This window comes from Rhinatrema bivittatum, chromosome 5 (genome assembly GCF_901001135.1).
Source record: "Rhinatrema bivittatum chromosome 5, aRhiBiv1.1, whole genome shotgun sequence".
Lineage (NCBI taxonomy): Eukaryota > Metazoa > Chordata > Amphibia > Gymnophiona > Rhinatrematidae > Rhinatrema > Rhinatrema bivittatum.
In genome coordinates this window covers 235,807,077-235,822,299 of record NC_042619.1, presented here as the reverse complement: position 1 = coordinate 235,822,299, position 15,223 = coordinate 235,807,077, and the positions used below count along the sequence as shown (strand labels likewise).

General features: G+C 43.1%; 1 protein-coding gene across 17 annotated transcripts in view; it reads right to left on the bottom strand.

The window, feature by feature from the left end:
- Positions 1-9,666: 9,666 nt before the first annotated feature.
- Positions 9,667-15,223, bottom strand: part of SETD4 (SET domain containing 4) — a 148,997-nt gene continuing 143,440 nt past the window's right edge. For all 17 annotated transcript variants that reach the window (XM_029603504.1, XM_029603502.1, XM_029603499.1 and 14 more), the window contains one exon: positions 9,667-9,956. In XM_029603504.1, coding sequence (XP_029459364.1) covers positions 9,792-9,956 — 165 coding nt within the window. In that variant the 3' untranslated portion in view covers positions 9,667-9,791. The remainder of the gene's footprint in view (positions 9,957-15,223) is intronic.

Sequence of the window (15,223 nt, the reverse complement as noted above, 5' to 3'; positions counted from 1 at the left end):
ACTAAGATTTTAACAAGTAAAACTAAGCTGGAAGTCTTGCAGAGGAATCTAAAGGCTTCACGTGCCTACAAAGTAACTTTTATCACCGGGGGCACTGGAAGTAGTGTTGAAAGGGGACTAGGGGAGGGCTTCTAGTGACGGCTAATGAGTATGTGGTAGGCAGTTTGAAGGATGGAGGCTGCCTCAAAAGCCTTTAATCCACCAGCTCCTTAATGAACAGGAAATGCCCTCCCATGCACAATGATCGCTTAATTGCACTCTGAATGAACAGGCTAATTTTCAAAGAATCATTTTGGTATACCTTAGAGGGCTGGCATGGTCCTGCGATACACCTTTCACCATTCATTATCTTCGACAGAATTCTTCTGTTGGGCACAAGTTGCAACCTGCAAGTTCATTGCTAATGGTTTTTGTGTAGGACATGATTTGCTTTTCATGTAAAGCACTCATCCCTTGAACACTCAGCTCGGTAAAAGATTAAACCACAACTCTTTAGAACTGACCACCTTTTACGGTTTCCTACAGCGTGGCTGGTTTGGGAGCAGCAACTGTGTTTTTAAGCAAGACCACTCCATCACCCAAAGGTGACCATTTATTTGATTGCATTACCGCTATCAAAAGGCATTAAGAGCGCCTGAGAAGGATGCCTCCTGTGCTCAGCAGTTTTTAGCTACATCTTGCCATTGCTCCACTGGCAAACATTAAGCGGCATAAAAACAAGATACCCTCACTCCATGCAAAAGCATTATATCTTCTGTCAGGTGCCAACTTATTACTGGAACCATGCAAACCGCAGAAAGCCTAAGGAAATGGATTCTACTCATAAGAATCCATCGCTCATAAGATGTCCTTTCCTCTTTCCTAGCAGCCAGCTAGGCATTTATGGAGTCCTATTGCAAAAGACACAGATGGCATGGAACATTTAAAGCAGAGGAACAGTTTTCTTGGGAACAAATATGCATAAGATACCCAATCAGGTCCCAGGAAGGCAATGCCCCCATTCCATGAGCGAAACAGTAAAAAATTACTACGCTGATGTACAGAATTGCTGCGTGGCCTAGAGGAAGAGATTTGATTGGTCCTGGGTTTTTTTTTTTTGTTTGTTTTTTAATAAAACTTACATCTTGGTATATTATGGGATTTGTACTCCTGCTTTTTCCATTTGACATTGGCACTACAGGTTACCAAAATATATCAGGAGGTGGTGTCCCTTCAGAAACGGGATCACCTTGCAGTTCTGGCAGCCCTATGGATCCTACACCTGTGACCAAGCTCCTCTTTCCCCTCCCTCCCCACCACAGCTTATAGACACAGCATATTTCTAGAAATGGAGAGCACTTACTGGGACAGACTGAAATGTTACAATGAAAATGTCTCACCTACAACTTGCTTGTTGACCCTTGATCCACCTAAAATATGAATACAGAACAAACAGCTGAAGAGAGACCTCTGAAGAGGAGACAGAACTACCCTGATACATCCAAAGTATGAATGCAGCATGAACAACTGGAGAGAGATCGTGGGGGCGGAGACAGGGGCTCACTGATAAACCCAAAGTTTGAACAGCTGAAGGAGAGACCTCAGGGTAAGAGATAACAGCACCCAAGATTCAGCACCTTGACACACACAAAGTATGAATACAGTACAAACAGCAGAAAAGGGCCCTCAGGAGAGGAGAGTGCATTACCCTGATACATCCAAATTATGAATATAGCACAAACCGCTGAAGAGAGACCGCAGGGGAAGAGAGATCATCAGCCTGATCTAGCCAAAGTGTGCATACAGTATAAAAGAGACCTCAGGGGAGGAGAGAGCAGTAGGAATAGTTGGAGATATCAGAGTTTAGATTTTTAATAAACAGGACAAGGCCTCAATAGATTTTCAAATGTTATACTAAAAAATAAATAGATAAATAAATAAACCATAAACCATAGAAATTAAAATAAATTTGACCAAAAGCAAAAGGAATAAAGAGATGCCTTATGACAAAAAAAATCTAAAAAAAAAAATCTCAGGGCAGGCTATTACATTCTCACAGGTCAGCTGCTGCATAAATCATTTTTTTATGCCCCAGACTGCATGTTTCAGGCACACTGAGTGAACGTTCAGCCCTGCACTGCTGAAGAAAATGTGCTAACTTCCTATGCATTGCATAGTGCACGGACATCACCTAGTGTCCCCAGCAGGCAATGACGCTAGGACTGGAAACCAGTCTCACAGCCTGTCAGATTCACATAACTTTATTGGCATGACAATTTCACATATGCTGCCAAAGTAATATACAGAATGTTTAAAATAAAAGGGTAGAAAAAAAAGGTGTGTGGGGGGAGGGGGGGGGGGAAAAATTACAAAATGAATTTCTGATGCTGGTCTATATTGTCCCTGGTCAGGGTTCATTTCTGGCCTGGTGGCAGGATAACATATTTTGCTGTGTTTCTCCTCTTTCTCCAGGATTATACAGTTTTTTTTGCTCATTCTTTTATGGGAAGTCTTGGATTTTCCACCTTCAGGCAGCAAAATACTGCACGGAGCGGCAGTAGCCACAGAGGCATTCACGGAGCGGGATGCCAGTGGTTTGTGTTCCACCTTCACGGAGCGGAAGGTTGGAGAGCTGCCATCTCCAAAAAAAACCAAAAACCAAAAAACCAAAACAAACAAACAAAACAGAGGTTGGTAAGAGTATGGGGCAGGGGTGTGGCCGTTTATTGCGGCAGTTGCTACCCCTGATTGAGCTGGATGTTCATTGGGATGCGGATACGGCACTGCTCTCTGCATTGGTGGAGGGGTGGAAGGGAATTGGGGCCGGAGGGTGCTGGAAGCCAATAGTGACGGGGGAGGGGGAGAAAAAAAGGGGGGGGGGGAAGATTAAAAAAAAAATGGATAAACTGCGTAGCTTGCTGGGCAGACTGGATGGGCCGTTTGGTCTTCTTCTGCCGTCATTTCTATGTTTCTATGTTTCTCTGTCGTCTTTGGGAAATGTGCGTCTCTGATCTCTTTGTATTTTGCACAGCACAGGAGGAAATGCATTTCATTAGGGATGTGAATCGTTTTTTGACGATTTAAAATATCGTCCGATATATTTTAAATCATCAAAAATCATTAGAGGCGATATTTAATATGAATTCCCCCGATTTATCGTCAAAAATCATAAATCGGGGGAAGGGGAAGGGGAAGGGAGAGGGCGGGAAAACCGGCACACTAAAACCCACCCCGACCCTTTAAAATAAATCCCCCACCCTCCCGAACCCCCCCAAAATGTCTTAAATTACCTGGGGTCCAGTGGGGGGGTCCCGTTGTGATCTTCCACTCTCGGGCCATGGGTGCGTTGATAGAAATGGCGCCGGCGCTACCTTTGCCCTGTCATATGACAGCTAATAAAATATATTGTGACATATATCTAATTTCTCAATCTTTATTGGTGAAAAATTCATAAAGCACATCCCACAAAATTCCCATAATACCCCACACAATAGATATTTTTTTATAAAAAAAACTATTGCAACATTCCCATACACAAACCATCCACTCTACATAACACTCATACAAAATCTCACTAATCCTTACACAAAACAATTCCTAAAAATTTGAATCAAACATCAACAACAAATCTTTGCACAACATGTAATCAAATTCAGATACAGTCTGTTTTATAAGCAGAAGAGTCGCGATACACATTAATTCATGCGTTACAAGAACGCCAATCCTCTTGAACCTTCTTTGTCTTCTCTCTACATGTTTCGCCTTCCCTCAGGCTTCTTCAGGAGAGCTTCTAAAACAATCTCCCACTGCTCATGTATCCAACATCTATCCAAAGGGCTATCTAAAAACATTTCACAAAAATCAGGAACACTTCATTTAATACATTTTTCATATAAATTAATACTTTTACAAGCAATTCCAACTCATTTTTGTACCTGCACGTCCCAAAAAACTGTCCCAGACATACAGCTGAACACATCCCCCGACTTGTATTTCACAGCGTCTCAACAATTCAAATGTATGGAACACCTCATCTTACATTTGTCAAAACTAGAATGAAAAAAATTTGATTTCAAAGAGAATCAGAATACCTGGACTTCTCTCAAGAAATTACCAACATGCACTACTTTCAAAGAACCTTACCTTCTCAATTTTGGGCGTGAAACCGCCACCACCTTCAGTCAAAGAACAAACGCCGCCATCGAGTGAATCAACGGAAGTAACCCCTTTCTCTTCTTCCGTCCTTTTAAACCCCACTGTACCAATCAGCAAATGAAACGCAAGCTATCTCCACCCTTCAAAGCCTGCCAAATCCAAACTCCTCAAAACTGCTGCTGCACTTGAACAGTCTCCACCCCCTTAAAGCCCGTCAACCCCAAACCTTCCAAACACCCATTCTTACGAGCATTGCAGCCTGAATCAAACATTCAAAAACATGTTACCCAATCGATCTTATCATTTAATCCCTTCGGCCACAAAGTTTGCAGACTAAATATCCATCGCTGCTCCATCCATAGTAATAATCTATTTAGATTCCCTCCACGTCTAGCATATACCCTCTGTAATACAAAAAAACGAAGTTCTTCTACCTTATGATTGTATTCCCGCCAATGTTTCACTAGGGGAGCCGTTTCTACCATGTTTCTAATCCTGCTGCAATGCTCCAAAATCCGAAGTCTAACTATCCTTGATGTTTTTCCCACATATAAAAGCCCACACGGGCATTGCACAACATATACCACCGAACTTGTTTGGCATGTTGTAGTATGCCTTAAAAAGAATTTCTTCCCAGAAACTGGATGTACCTTTGCCCTGTCATATGACAGGGCAAAGGTAGCGCCAGCGCCATTTTGCTTCCTGTCCCCCGATGTCACGAGCGTAGGAGATCGCTCCCGGACCCCCGCTGGACCCCCAGGGACTTTTGGCCAGCTTGGGGGGGCCTCCTGACCCCCACAAGACTTGCCAAAAGTCCAGCGGGGGTCCGGGAACGACCTCCTGCACTCGAATCGTGTTGCTGTAATGGAAAACGGCGCCGGCCATATGGCCATATTGCCGTACTGCAAAACGGCAATATGGCCATATGGCCAAAATGGCCATATTGCCGTACTGCAGATGCTTTAAAAGTCAATATAATGTTTTGACAAGAAATTCATCTTAAGGAATGACATTGTGCCCTTATGTCTTCCAGGAAATTTCCTCTGCAGTATTTTTCTGCTGCCTCTAAGGAGAATAAGTATGGTAGGGTGGGTATTTGATTTACACATCTTACTGGTAGTGGATGTGAAGGAAGGTAGGGAAGATTTTTATTTCTGAATGCTTTAATACACGGGGAGCTGGTTACGTGATTGTTTATGTGCTTAATACTGGCCAGGGCTCTTATTTAGATGTGCTTTCCACCATGTTGTCTAGTTGGGCAGAAGGGCACATCATAATGGGTGGTGACTTTAATTTGATGCAATATCCCCACCTAGATAATTTGGGTGAGGGACATGACAATACTAAAAGCAACGAAGGAAGTTAAAGGAATTAATGTCTGACTGGGGCTTGGTGGACATGTGACGTTTACATAATTCTGCCATGAGAGACTACTCCTTTTATTCCAAACCTCACAAGTCATATTATTTTCTATTGAATAAAGGGCTAGTGGGGAAGGTTAAACAGTCAATTATTGGCAATATAACTTGGTCTGATCACACTCCGCTGTACTTAGGACTAAGGGTGGGTAGAGTGTTGCCTGGCAGGATGTTTTGTCGGCTCAATGAAGATTTGGTTGTGGATAAATCCTTCTCTACCGAACTCCTTGAGGCCATAGCTGACTATTTAAAGCTTAATGAGGCAGGGGATGTTAATCCTGAAGTAGTTTGGGAAGGGCTAAAGGTGGTGACCAGGGGCAAGCTGATATCTAGGGCTATTCTCTCTCTTTTTTTTTTTTTTTTTACAGAGGGGGAAGGGTAAAGCCAGGGTACAGCTCTTGACCCTCTCTTTACTTGAAGCTACTCAACAAGAATTAAAAGCTTTGGATGTTGCCGAGGTAGCCTGTCATCTAGAACAAACAAAGCTGAAATTTTTCAAATTTGGCAATAAGGCCAGCCGATTGTAGGTTAGATATCTAAAGGAGCAACAATTGCTTAATCAGATTCTTAAAATTAAGAATAGGGAAGGGACTTTTATTTATGACCACACCCAAATCTCTAAATAGGTTTGCCAATTTTATGCTGAACTCTAGTCAGCGGATACCACCATTAAAGACGACGACGTAGTGGCTTACCTTAATGACTTATCTCTCCCCTGTCTGCCTGAGGAGGCTAGGGCACATCTGAATGCTATGATTCAGGAGGAGGTTTTAGCAGCGATAACAGAGCTGAAAGTGGGGAAAGCCCCAGGACTTGATACACGGCCCGGTTTTATAAATCCTGCAAACAAGCATTGGTCAGACCCCTCTCGGCCATGTTTAATTTTTTGCGTGATGGTGGTCAGTTACCGCAAGGTTTGAACGTAGCAGGGATCACTGTCATTGCCAAGAGGGGATGAGATCCCATGCTATCTGGATCCTATAGACCCATCTCTCTTATAAACCTAGACTTAAAGCTTCTTGCTAAGGTGCTGGTGCGCAGGCTAAGCCTGGGAGCTCCTCTACTTATTCATGGGGATCAATCTGGTTTTGGCCCTGGTAGATTAGGGGCTAACGTCGTAGGGTTCTTAACATAATGTGGTGGGTTTGGCAACAATTTATACCTGCTGTATTGTTGGCAGTAGACGCTGAGAAAGCATTTGATAAGGTGCATTCTGTCAAGTTCTCTCTAGGTTGGGCTTGGGGTCCTCTTTTTTGTCCTGGCTAAAGGCACTTTATCACCACCCTGACATGAGCATAAGGGTTAATGGAGGGTACTTGGATTTTTTTGCAGTGGTACGAGGTACCAGGCAAGGGTGCCCACTCTCCCCATTGTTGTGTGCTCTCTCACTAGAGCCTTTTGCCTCTCGGATCAGGACCCTTGATAAAATTGTTGGCATTCCTATTGGGGCACACTCCTATAAGATGTCTCTATTTGAGGATGATTTACTATTTACTATCTCCAACTCTGGCGTTTTGCTCCATATTCTGCTGGATGAAATGAGGAAATATGGGAGGGTTTGGGGTTTCAAAGTAAATGAGGACAAGTCAGAAATCTTGAATCTGACAATAGGGGACATCAGATGTAATCAGAAGAGAACTCTTCCTTTCAAATGGATGGGTGGGAATGTTAAATATTTATGTGTGAGATTAGGTGGAGATCTTGGGAATTTGTGTCCTCAACCATGGACCTTTGTGGAAGGATATTCTTGCTGACCTGGATAAATGGGAAAGACTACAGCAATCTTGGTTGGGCAGGGTACATGCCATCAAGATGAATATTCTCCCTAGACTCTGCTATTTTTTCTAGACTCTCCTGATAGCCGTACCACCTGGCCTTAAGAGCTGGCAGCAGAAGCTTTTCCGCTTTATTTGGAAGCATAGACCACCTAGGATATATTGGACCACTCGTCAGGGAGGGGCTTGGAAGTTCCCAATCTTGCCCTTTACTATGCCACATCTCAGCTGCAAGCCATTTTTAAATGGCATGCCTTGCCCAACCGAAAATTATGGACTATGATAGAGCAGGATTTAGTTGGGTTACCCTCTTTGGAACATTTTGTATGGTCGTATTATAGCACATCTGTACTATTGCAGTGGGCTTCTTCCTTTACACAGCTCACTTCATTTGGGAGCAGTATAAGAAACAATTAGTGGGTGATCACTCACTTTGGCCCCGCTCATCTTTTCTACTCACTAACTTGTCGTCCCCCCCGTCTGGAGAAATCAGTTATTAATTTCTGGTGCCATGTAGGGATTCACAAACAACACAAACCCAGGATAGCTTTAGTATATATTTGGCCATGTAGGGATTGTCAGCTGGAGCAGGTTTGGGATGGGAGTTCTGTTTACTCCTTTGAAGCGATTTCTCAGACATATCCACTTGCAGAGTGGGACAGATTTCTCTTTTTGCAATTGTCCTCTTTTGATCATTCTCAGCAGGTTTTATCAGCCTTATGAAGAACCAAATCACAATTTGAAGTGCACTGCTCAAAATCGGATTGTAGTGTCTAAGGCCATTTCTAAAATGCATGCATTACTATTGGGTGAGGTGGTTGCAAAACCTAAACATGTTTTAGCCTGGGAAAAGGATATGCAGGTGACACAAGAGCTTTCCGACTGGGACTTGTGCTACCAAATGAGGGGACAAGTCTTGTTTCCTCCAGAATAATTGAGAATGGTTACAAATTACTAGAGCGCTGGTACCTTACACTGGTCAGAATGTCCAAAATGTTTTCGGGTGTGTCTGATAGGTGTTGGCAGCAGTGTGGGGAGATGGGCCATTTCTATTATATATGGTGGGAATGCCCTAAAGTGGTCAAGTACTGGCAAATGACTTTCTTGGTGGCAAAAGCCTGGGATTCCCTTTAAAACTAAATGTTCAACTCAGACTTGCTGCTTTATATACTAGGTATAGACCGACTGCCTTAATTCATGGCACTTTCATAAGATATAACTTTCATATAACTTTAGTTGGTGGGAGGCTCAGTTTGTGCAGTGGTATTTCAGGAAGACCAAGAAGGGACAATTAAATCGCACATATGCAGTTTATTTTCATGTATCTTAGCTGAGAGATAACTTGGGGATGGGATATAAAACAAAAAGGCAAAGTCACATTTCTGTTGCCATGTCATACTTCTTTGCTGTTAGTTTATAATTTTGAGACCAGCCCTTGTATAGCTAGTTATTGTCATTTGCTGTACAGTTGTTGTGCTGACCTTGTTTAATAAACATTACATTTCAAATTGTTGGCCCACTTTCAAGGTTTGTGGAGTGGGGAATTGGCAGAAAGCTTGTATTGGGGGTGGCAGAGGATGGGGGGGGAGTAGGGATTTAAAAAGCAATGGCACCTTTGTTGTTTAAATTTGGAGGTAGGCAGCTTATCAGGGCCTAGAAGCTTGCAGATTTATTTTGCCAGTTAGGTTGGTTAGCCACGTAGACTTTCCTGATTAAATTTATTAGGCAGGATGTTTAACCCACTGAATATCCAGGTAAACTTATCCAGCTAACTTTAGCTGGATAAGTTATCTGTTGAAGATTTCTTTAAATATTGACTCTCAAACCTCTGTTCAACCCTAAGCATGTAGATTGGCACCAGCTCCTGGATCATCCCCTTTCCCATCATTATATCCAGCTGTTTTTTTTTTCCCAAAAGGGCTGTATACTTTATTGTAGTTAAGTGTTACAGCCATGCCCATCTCCATAAGCACAATGTTTCATAATTGTACCACTCTAAATACAGAAAAGCAGTCTGTGAATTTAAGACTTCAGAAAATTGCTCTATAAAAGTTTCCATTCTTTAAATCATGGATCTACAAGCACTTTCCCATTAGTGATTAACATGACACCAAAAACCATTCCTTCTTATTCTTTTCATATTATTAGTATTTGCATGGATCTTTTCCACTGCAAGACGTTTTTCTGAATTTGAGTTATGGGTGCCATCTCCAGCTTCAAGCTCCATTCTAGTGCTTGCTTGTAGAGCATGGAGGAATTGGGTCCTTACCACCACAACCATTAGATGGCACAGTCTGGGGAGGAAAGGTCATAGAAGAATTAAAAAAATAACTTGATCAGATTGTTTCTCAAATATTTTACTATATAAAACTTTAAATATATTACAGAAAAAATATGCTTAGACGTCAAGCAGGAATGTCAAGACAGCTTTAAATACATATATCAAGTATGTTCGAAAACAAATTCAGTATGCACAGTGCCCAGTAGAGGTTGCTGAAGAGGCTTCAGGGAGCAAGTTCTGCAGTATCTCTGCTGATGCCTGAAGGATTTGTAACTCTTCTCTTCGTAAGGTCTCTACCAGGGCCAGATGCTGCTCCAGATCCACACACTCACTTTTCAAATGGGAAAGCTAAAAGTCAGATGACAGGAGAGAGAATCGCTCAGAGACTGAGAAAAACACACCAGTACTTGTGCAAAGTGAAGCATCTAAACTGAAGTAAATTATTTGTCTTCTTTGACCCAGTAATTTCCACCTTCTCATGTGGGTTTTCAGCTCAATTGGAACCAGCCACTATTGGGCTATAGCACCATAAACCTTCCTTCACAAGGATCCAGGGTTTTCCCCTTAGATTTTCATCCCCACTCTGCCCAGCCATCGCCATGATAATACTTACCCAAGAGATATCAAACATTGCTCCCTCCTGAACTGGCTAACATGGACCCTAAGTCCAGGCACTAGCTGTCACCATCGTACAATGTCTGGACACCCACCCCCCCCCCCACACTGCGGCTGTGAATGCTGGTTCTGCATCATTAAGAACATAAACTTGCCATGCTGGAACAGACCAAGATCTACTGAGCACGGGACCCTGTCTCTGACAGAGGCCAATCTAGGTCACAAGTACCCAGCAGATCCCATACAGTAGATCTAATTCCTGTTACTCACTTCCATGGATAGCGATCTACCTGGGTAATAATGTCTTATGGACTTTTCCTCTAAAACTTGTCCAAACCTCTTTTAAATCCCTCTATGCTAATCGCCTTGAACACGTCCTCTGGCAACAGATTCCACAACTTGATAGTGTGCTGAATGAAAAAGTACTTTCTATGATCTGTTTTGAGTATGCTGGTTGCAAGCTTCATGGAGTGCCCCTTCTTTTAGTATTTGAAAGAGTAAATACCCTTCCTTTATTTACCCATTCCACCACATTCATGATTTTATATTCTTCTGTCATGTCCCCTCTCTGCTGTCTCTTTTCCAAGCTGAAGAGCCCTGGCCTGCATTTTGTTTTTTTTATAATTTAATGTTTATTGAACATATCAATAAATCACAGATCTTAGGATAGCATACAATATGTTAGCAACATCAGAAAACACATGACTATAATTTCCATGTAAACTGAATATATAATAAACTGCGATTTAAACAAACTGTGATATAAGCAAAGCAACGAGTTTTGAGGTTTTTTTTATTCCCCTGCCCCCCCCCCCTTCCATCCCTTCAGCCATCTTCCTCATATTTGCAAATCAGACGCATTAAATTAAATTGTTTACAAGAGAAGAGAAGTGCCAAGCTAAACTGGTAAAATCAACTCATACATGCAGGATACTCCACTCTCATGCTGACAAAGATTCAGAGTAGAATAACCAGTATTCGCCCCAGTTAAGATTATAAAATGTTTCAAAGGAGAGATATTTCATCCTCTCTCATTTGTCACCCTCCTCTGCATCTTTGCTGGTTCCGCTCTGTCTTTCCGAGATGGGATGACCAAAACTGCACACAATACTCATGGTATGGTCACATCATGGCTCAATACAGAGGCGATATGATACTTCCTGTGTTATTCTCCATTCCTTTGCAGATCATTCCTGACATTCTATTTGCTTCTTTTGATCGCAGCCACGCTCTGAGCCAGAGGACTGCAACACTGCCCAGAGGGATTCCAAGGTTTTTTTCCTGGGTAGGGATGCCCAATTTAAAAAACAAAGCATCGTGTACATATTGTTAGGATTATGTTTCCCTATGTGTATCATTCTGTATTTTTCCACATTAAATTTCATTTCCCATTCAGTTGCCCACTCTCCCAAGGTACTGCTGCAGTCCCTTGCAATTTGCTTCTGTTTTAACTTTGAATAACTTCCTATTACCTGCAAATTTGATCACCTCACGCATTCTCTTTTCTATATCATTTATGAATGTTAAACAGCACAGGCCCCTGTACTGTGATACTCCACTAACAACTTCTTGCAAAAACTAAAACCTGACCATTTAGTTCTACCATCTGTTTCTGGCCTTTTAACCAGTTACCTATCCACAATAGAATACTGCCTCTCATTCCATGACTTTGTAATTTCCTGAGGAGTTTTTCATGGGAGACTTCAGCATATGCCTTCTGAAAATCCAAATATATCAACCGGCTCACCTTTATTTAAAATTTCAAAAAAATATTAAGATTGGTAAGACAAGACTTCCCCTTGCTAAAACCATGTTGGCTTCTCCATTAAGTAATATATAGCCAGTGATTTTGTTTTTAAGAATGACTATCATTTGGCCAGCACAGAAGTCAGGCTCACCAGTCCACAGTCTCCCAGCTCATTCCTGGAGCCTTTTGTTTTAAATCTGGCATCACATTGCCCACCTTCCAGTCTTCAGGAATCATGGTAGTTTTAAAATGATATGTTAGGTTGCTAGTAACAAGTTAGCGATTTCACATTTTAGTTCTTTTAGAGCTCTGGGGTGAATGTTCTTTTGTTGCTCAGTCTGATCTATTACATCCTTCACGGTCACAGGTATTTGTTTTAGTTGCTCAGAATTTCCACCATTAAAGAATGTTTCAGGTGTGGGTTATGTTCCCAACATCTCCATCTTAAAGACAGAGGCAAATAATTCATTATGGGTTATTCAAAAGTTATCCGTCTAAATGGAAAGTTTTGGGATATTCAGAAAAGTTATCCAGCTAAGCTATAGCAGGATAAATCATGATCCGGCTATAATTTAGCTGGATAAAAAAAGGGTTGTTCTGGGGGTGTTCCACGGCAGGATAAAATTATCTGGCTAACTTATCTGATTTTCAGTTATAATTATTCAGGAAAAGACAGAAAGGCACTGACCCAGGGTACTTAGAACTTTACAGTAGATTAGTCCATGAACTCCACACCACAATAAAACATTACTATAATACTGTGTGTGATAAAACTACCCGTGTAAGTACCTTGGTACAATTGGTCATGAACTACTTCGCTAAATGACTATGTCTAATGATATATTGTAACCGAACCTTTGACGGCACCTGTTAGAATGTACTATTGTACACTTTTACCTACATTAAATATGTGCCTACATGTAAACCGTTGCGACGGTATTTAACTTAGCAACGGTATAGAAAAGTTTTTAAATAAATAAATAAATAACTGGCTAAGTTATCTGGCTTGTGTGGCCGGATGACCTTACACTTAATCGGCTATGTTCAAAAGAATATAGCCGGTTAAGCTGCTCTACTGTATAAAAAAAAAAATACAAAAGCCTCCTTCACTTCAAAGGCCCTGCAGGGCCAAACCTGGCGCCCTCTCTTAATGCTTTTAATAAAGTATTAGGAATGGGAGTCACTGCCACATAATTCCCCCACCATCTCCCTGGTTCTTTTCTTGATATATCATGCTCTCCAGGCCCCCGCCCCGCCCACCTCAACCCTTTCCCTTCCATCCCCCATACCTTAAAATTGTTGTATTTCTTCAGCCTGGATCATGGTTACGTCCTAACGTGATCTGGGCTTGTTATGGGAGTATGTTCCCATCATAGCAGCCTATAAACAGCAGAGGCACCAGGCAGGCCTGGATCGTGGTAGGATGCAACTGTGATTTGGGCTGAAGGAGAAACTTCCTTACCTGTTAATTTCCATTAGTCCTGCTACACCTGTCCAGCCCTTACTAAGTGGGTGATTCCCCCATCAGCAGATAGAGGCAGACAACACTGATTCCCACTGACATCACAGCCACTACATAGGTGGTTGTGGTAGCAGCAGGAATCCAGTATTCTTCTGACAAAGCTTCGGATCAGCAACTGAAAAACAAAATTTCAACTCGAAACCTGACAAGTTTCCCTGCAACCAAACACAGAAGGAAAGCAGGAAACAAAAACTCAAGCCAGAAAGAGAAACACCAAAGGCCCCAGAGCCAGTCAAAGCAATCACACTTAGAAACACACCTCCCTCCCGGGTGGGTCTTGGACTGGTGTAGCAGGACTAATAGAAAGGAAATTAGCAGGCAAGAAAATTTCTCCTTCTATCTTGTCCTGCTACACCAGTCCAGCCCTTAACAAGTGGGAAGTACCAAAGCTTCATCTACCCAGGCGGGAGGAAGCAAGAGCTGCCCGAAGAGCCCCTGCGCCGAATGCCGTATCCTCCTGCACCAGTAAATCCAACCTGTAATGCTTCACAAAGATATGCAGGGAAGACAAAGTGGCCACCCTGCAAATATCTGCTGGCGCAGGTGCATGTACCTCCACCCAGGATGCCAACTGAGCCCTGATGGACTGCGCCCACACCAAGTCTGGTGGTTTCTTGCCCTTAAGCAAGTAAGTCGACTCAATGGTCTCCCTTTTCCAGCGAGCCAGAGTGGCCTTAGGGGCTGCCTCCCCTTTTCGCGAACCTCCAAACAGAACCAACAACCTGTCCGACCTGTGGAAATCATAAGTGACCTCCAAGTACCGGAGGACAAGCCGCCAGACATCCAAACACCAGCGAGAACGATACTTTGACCTGCACTCCTCCCCCCATCTGATATGGAACATGGAATTGGCCTTTGGAAGAAAGGATGGCACTGGATGAAAGACGACCACACCCGACGAGATCACCAGAAAAGGGTCCCGACAAGACACAGTTTGAAGCTCCAAGACCCGCCTTGTGGAGCAAACTGCAACCAGGAAGGCAGTCTTCAGCAACAAATCTTTCAAAGAACTGTTTCAGAGGCTCAAAAGGGGCCCCCGTTAGGGCTTGCAACACTGGGTTCAGATCCCACAGGGGAACGATGGGACAGAAAAGTGGTCATAACCTTTTCATGCCCCTCAAAAAAAATGGGACAGATGAGCCGCTATAGAGCGCCCCGCAATAGGCCCCCAGTAGCAGGCAAGCACTGCTACCTGCACCTTTAAGGAGTTCAGGGCCAGCCCACCCTGAAGAAGGCTAAGATACACCGGGCGCTGGAGCTCGCCATGGACACTCTCCCCCGGACTTGCAGAACTGCTTGAACAAATGCCAGACTTCAGTAGCATAGAATCATTGCTGAAGAACACCACTTCTTACGGAGCCATCTCCACTCAAGAGCCAGGCTGTAAGACAGAACAGAGATGGATCCTGCATGACCACAGGCCCTGAGTCAAGAGCCCCCACGCTCTTAGGAGATGCAAGGACTGGTCCACCTGAAGTGGGAGCAGATCCACATACCAAGGACTGTGCGGCAAGTCTGGCGCCACTAGTATGACCTGGTTGCTTTCCAACTCCATGTGCCACAGCAGTCTGCCTATGCACGTCCACGGAGGAAAGGTGTAGAGAAGCTCTCCCTGCGGCCAGGGTTGCACTAGTGCATCTATCCCTATCTACCCCTGCTCTCTTCATTGGCTGAAGAAGCAGTCCACCTTTTGCATTCTGTTAGGGCGCCATCAAATCTACTTCAGGCAGA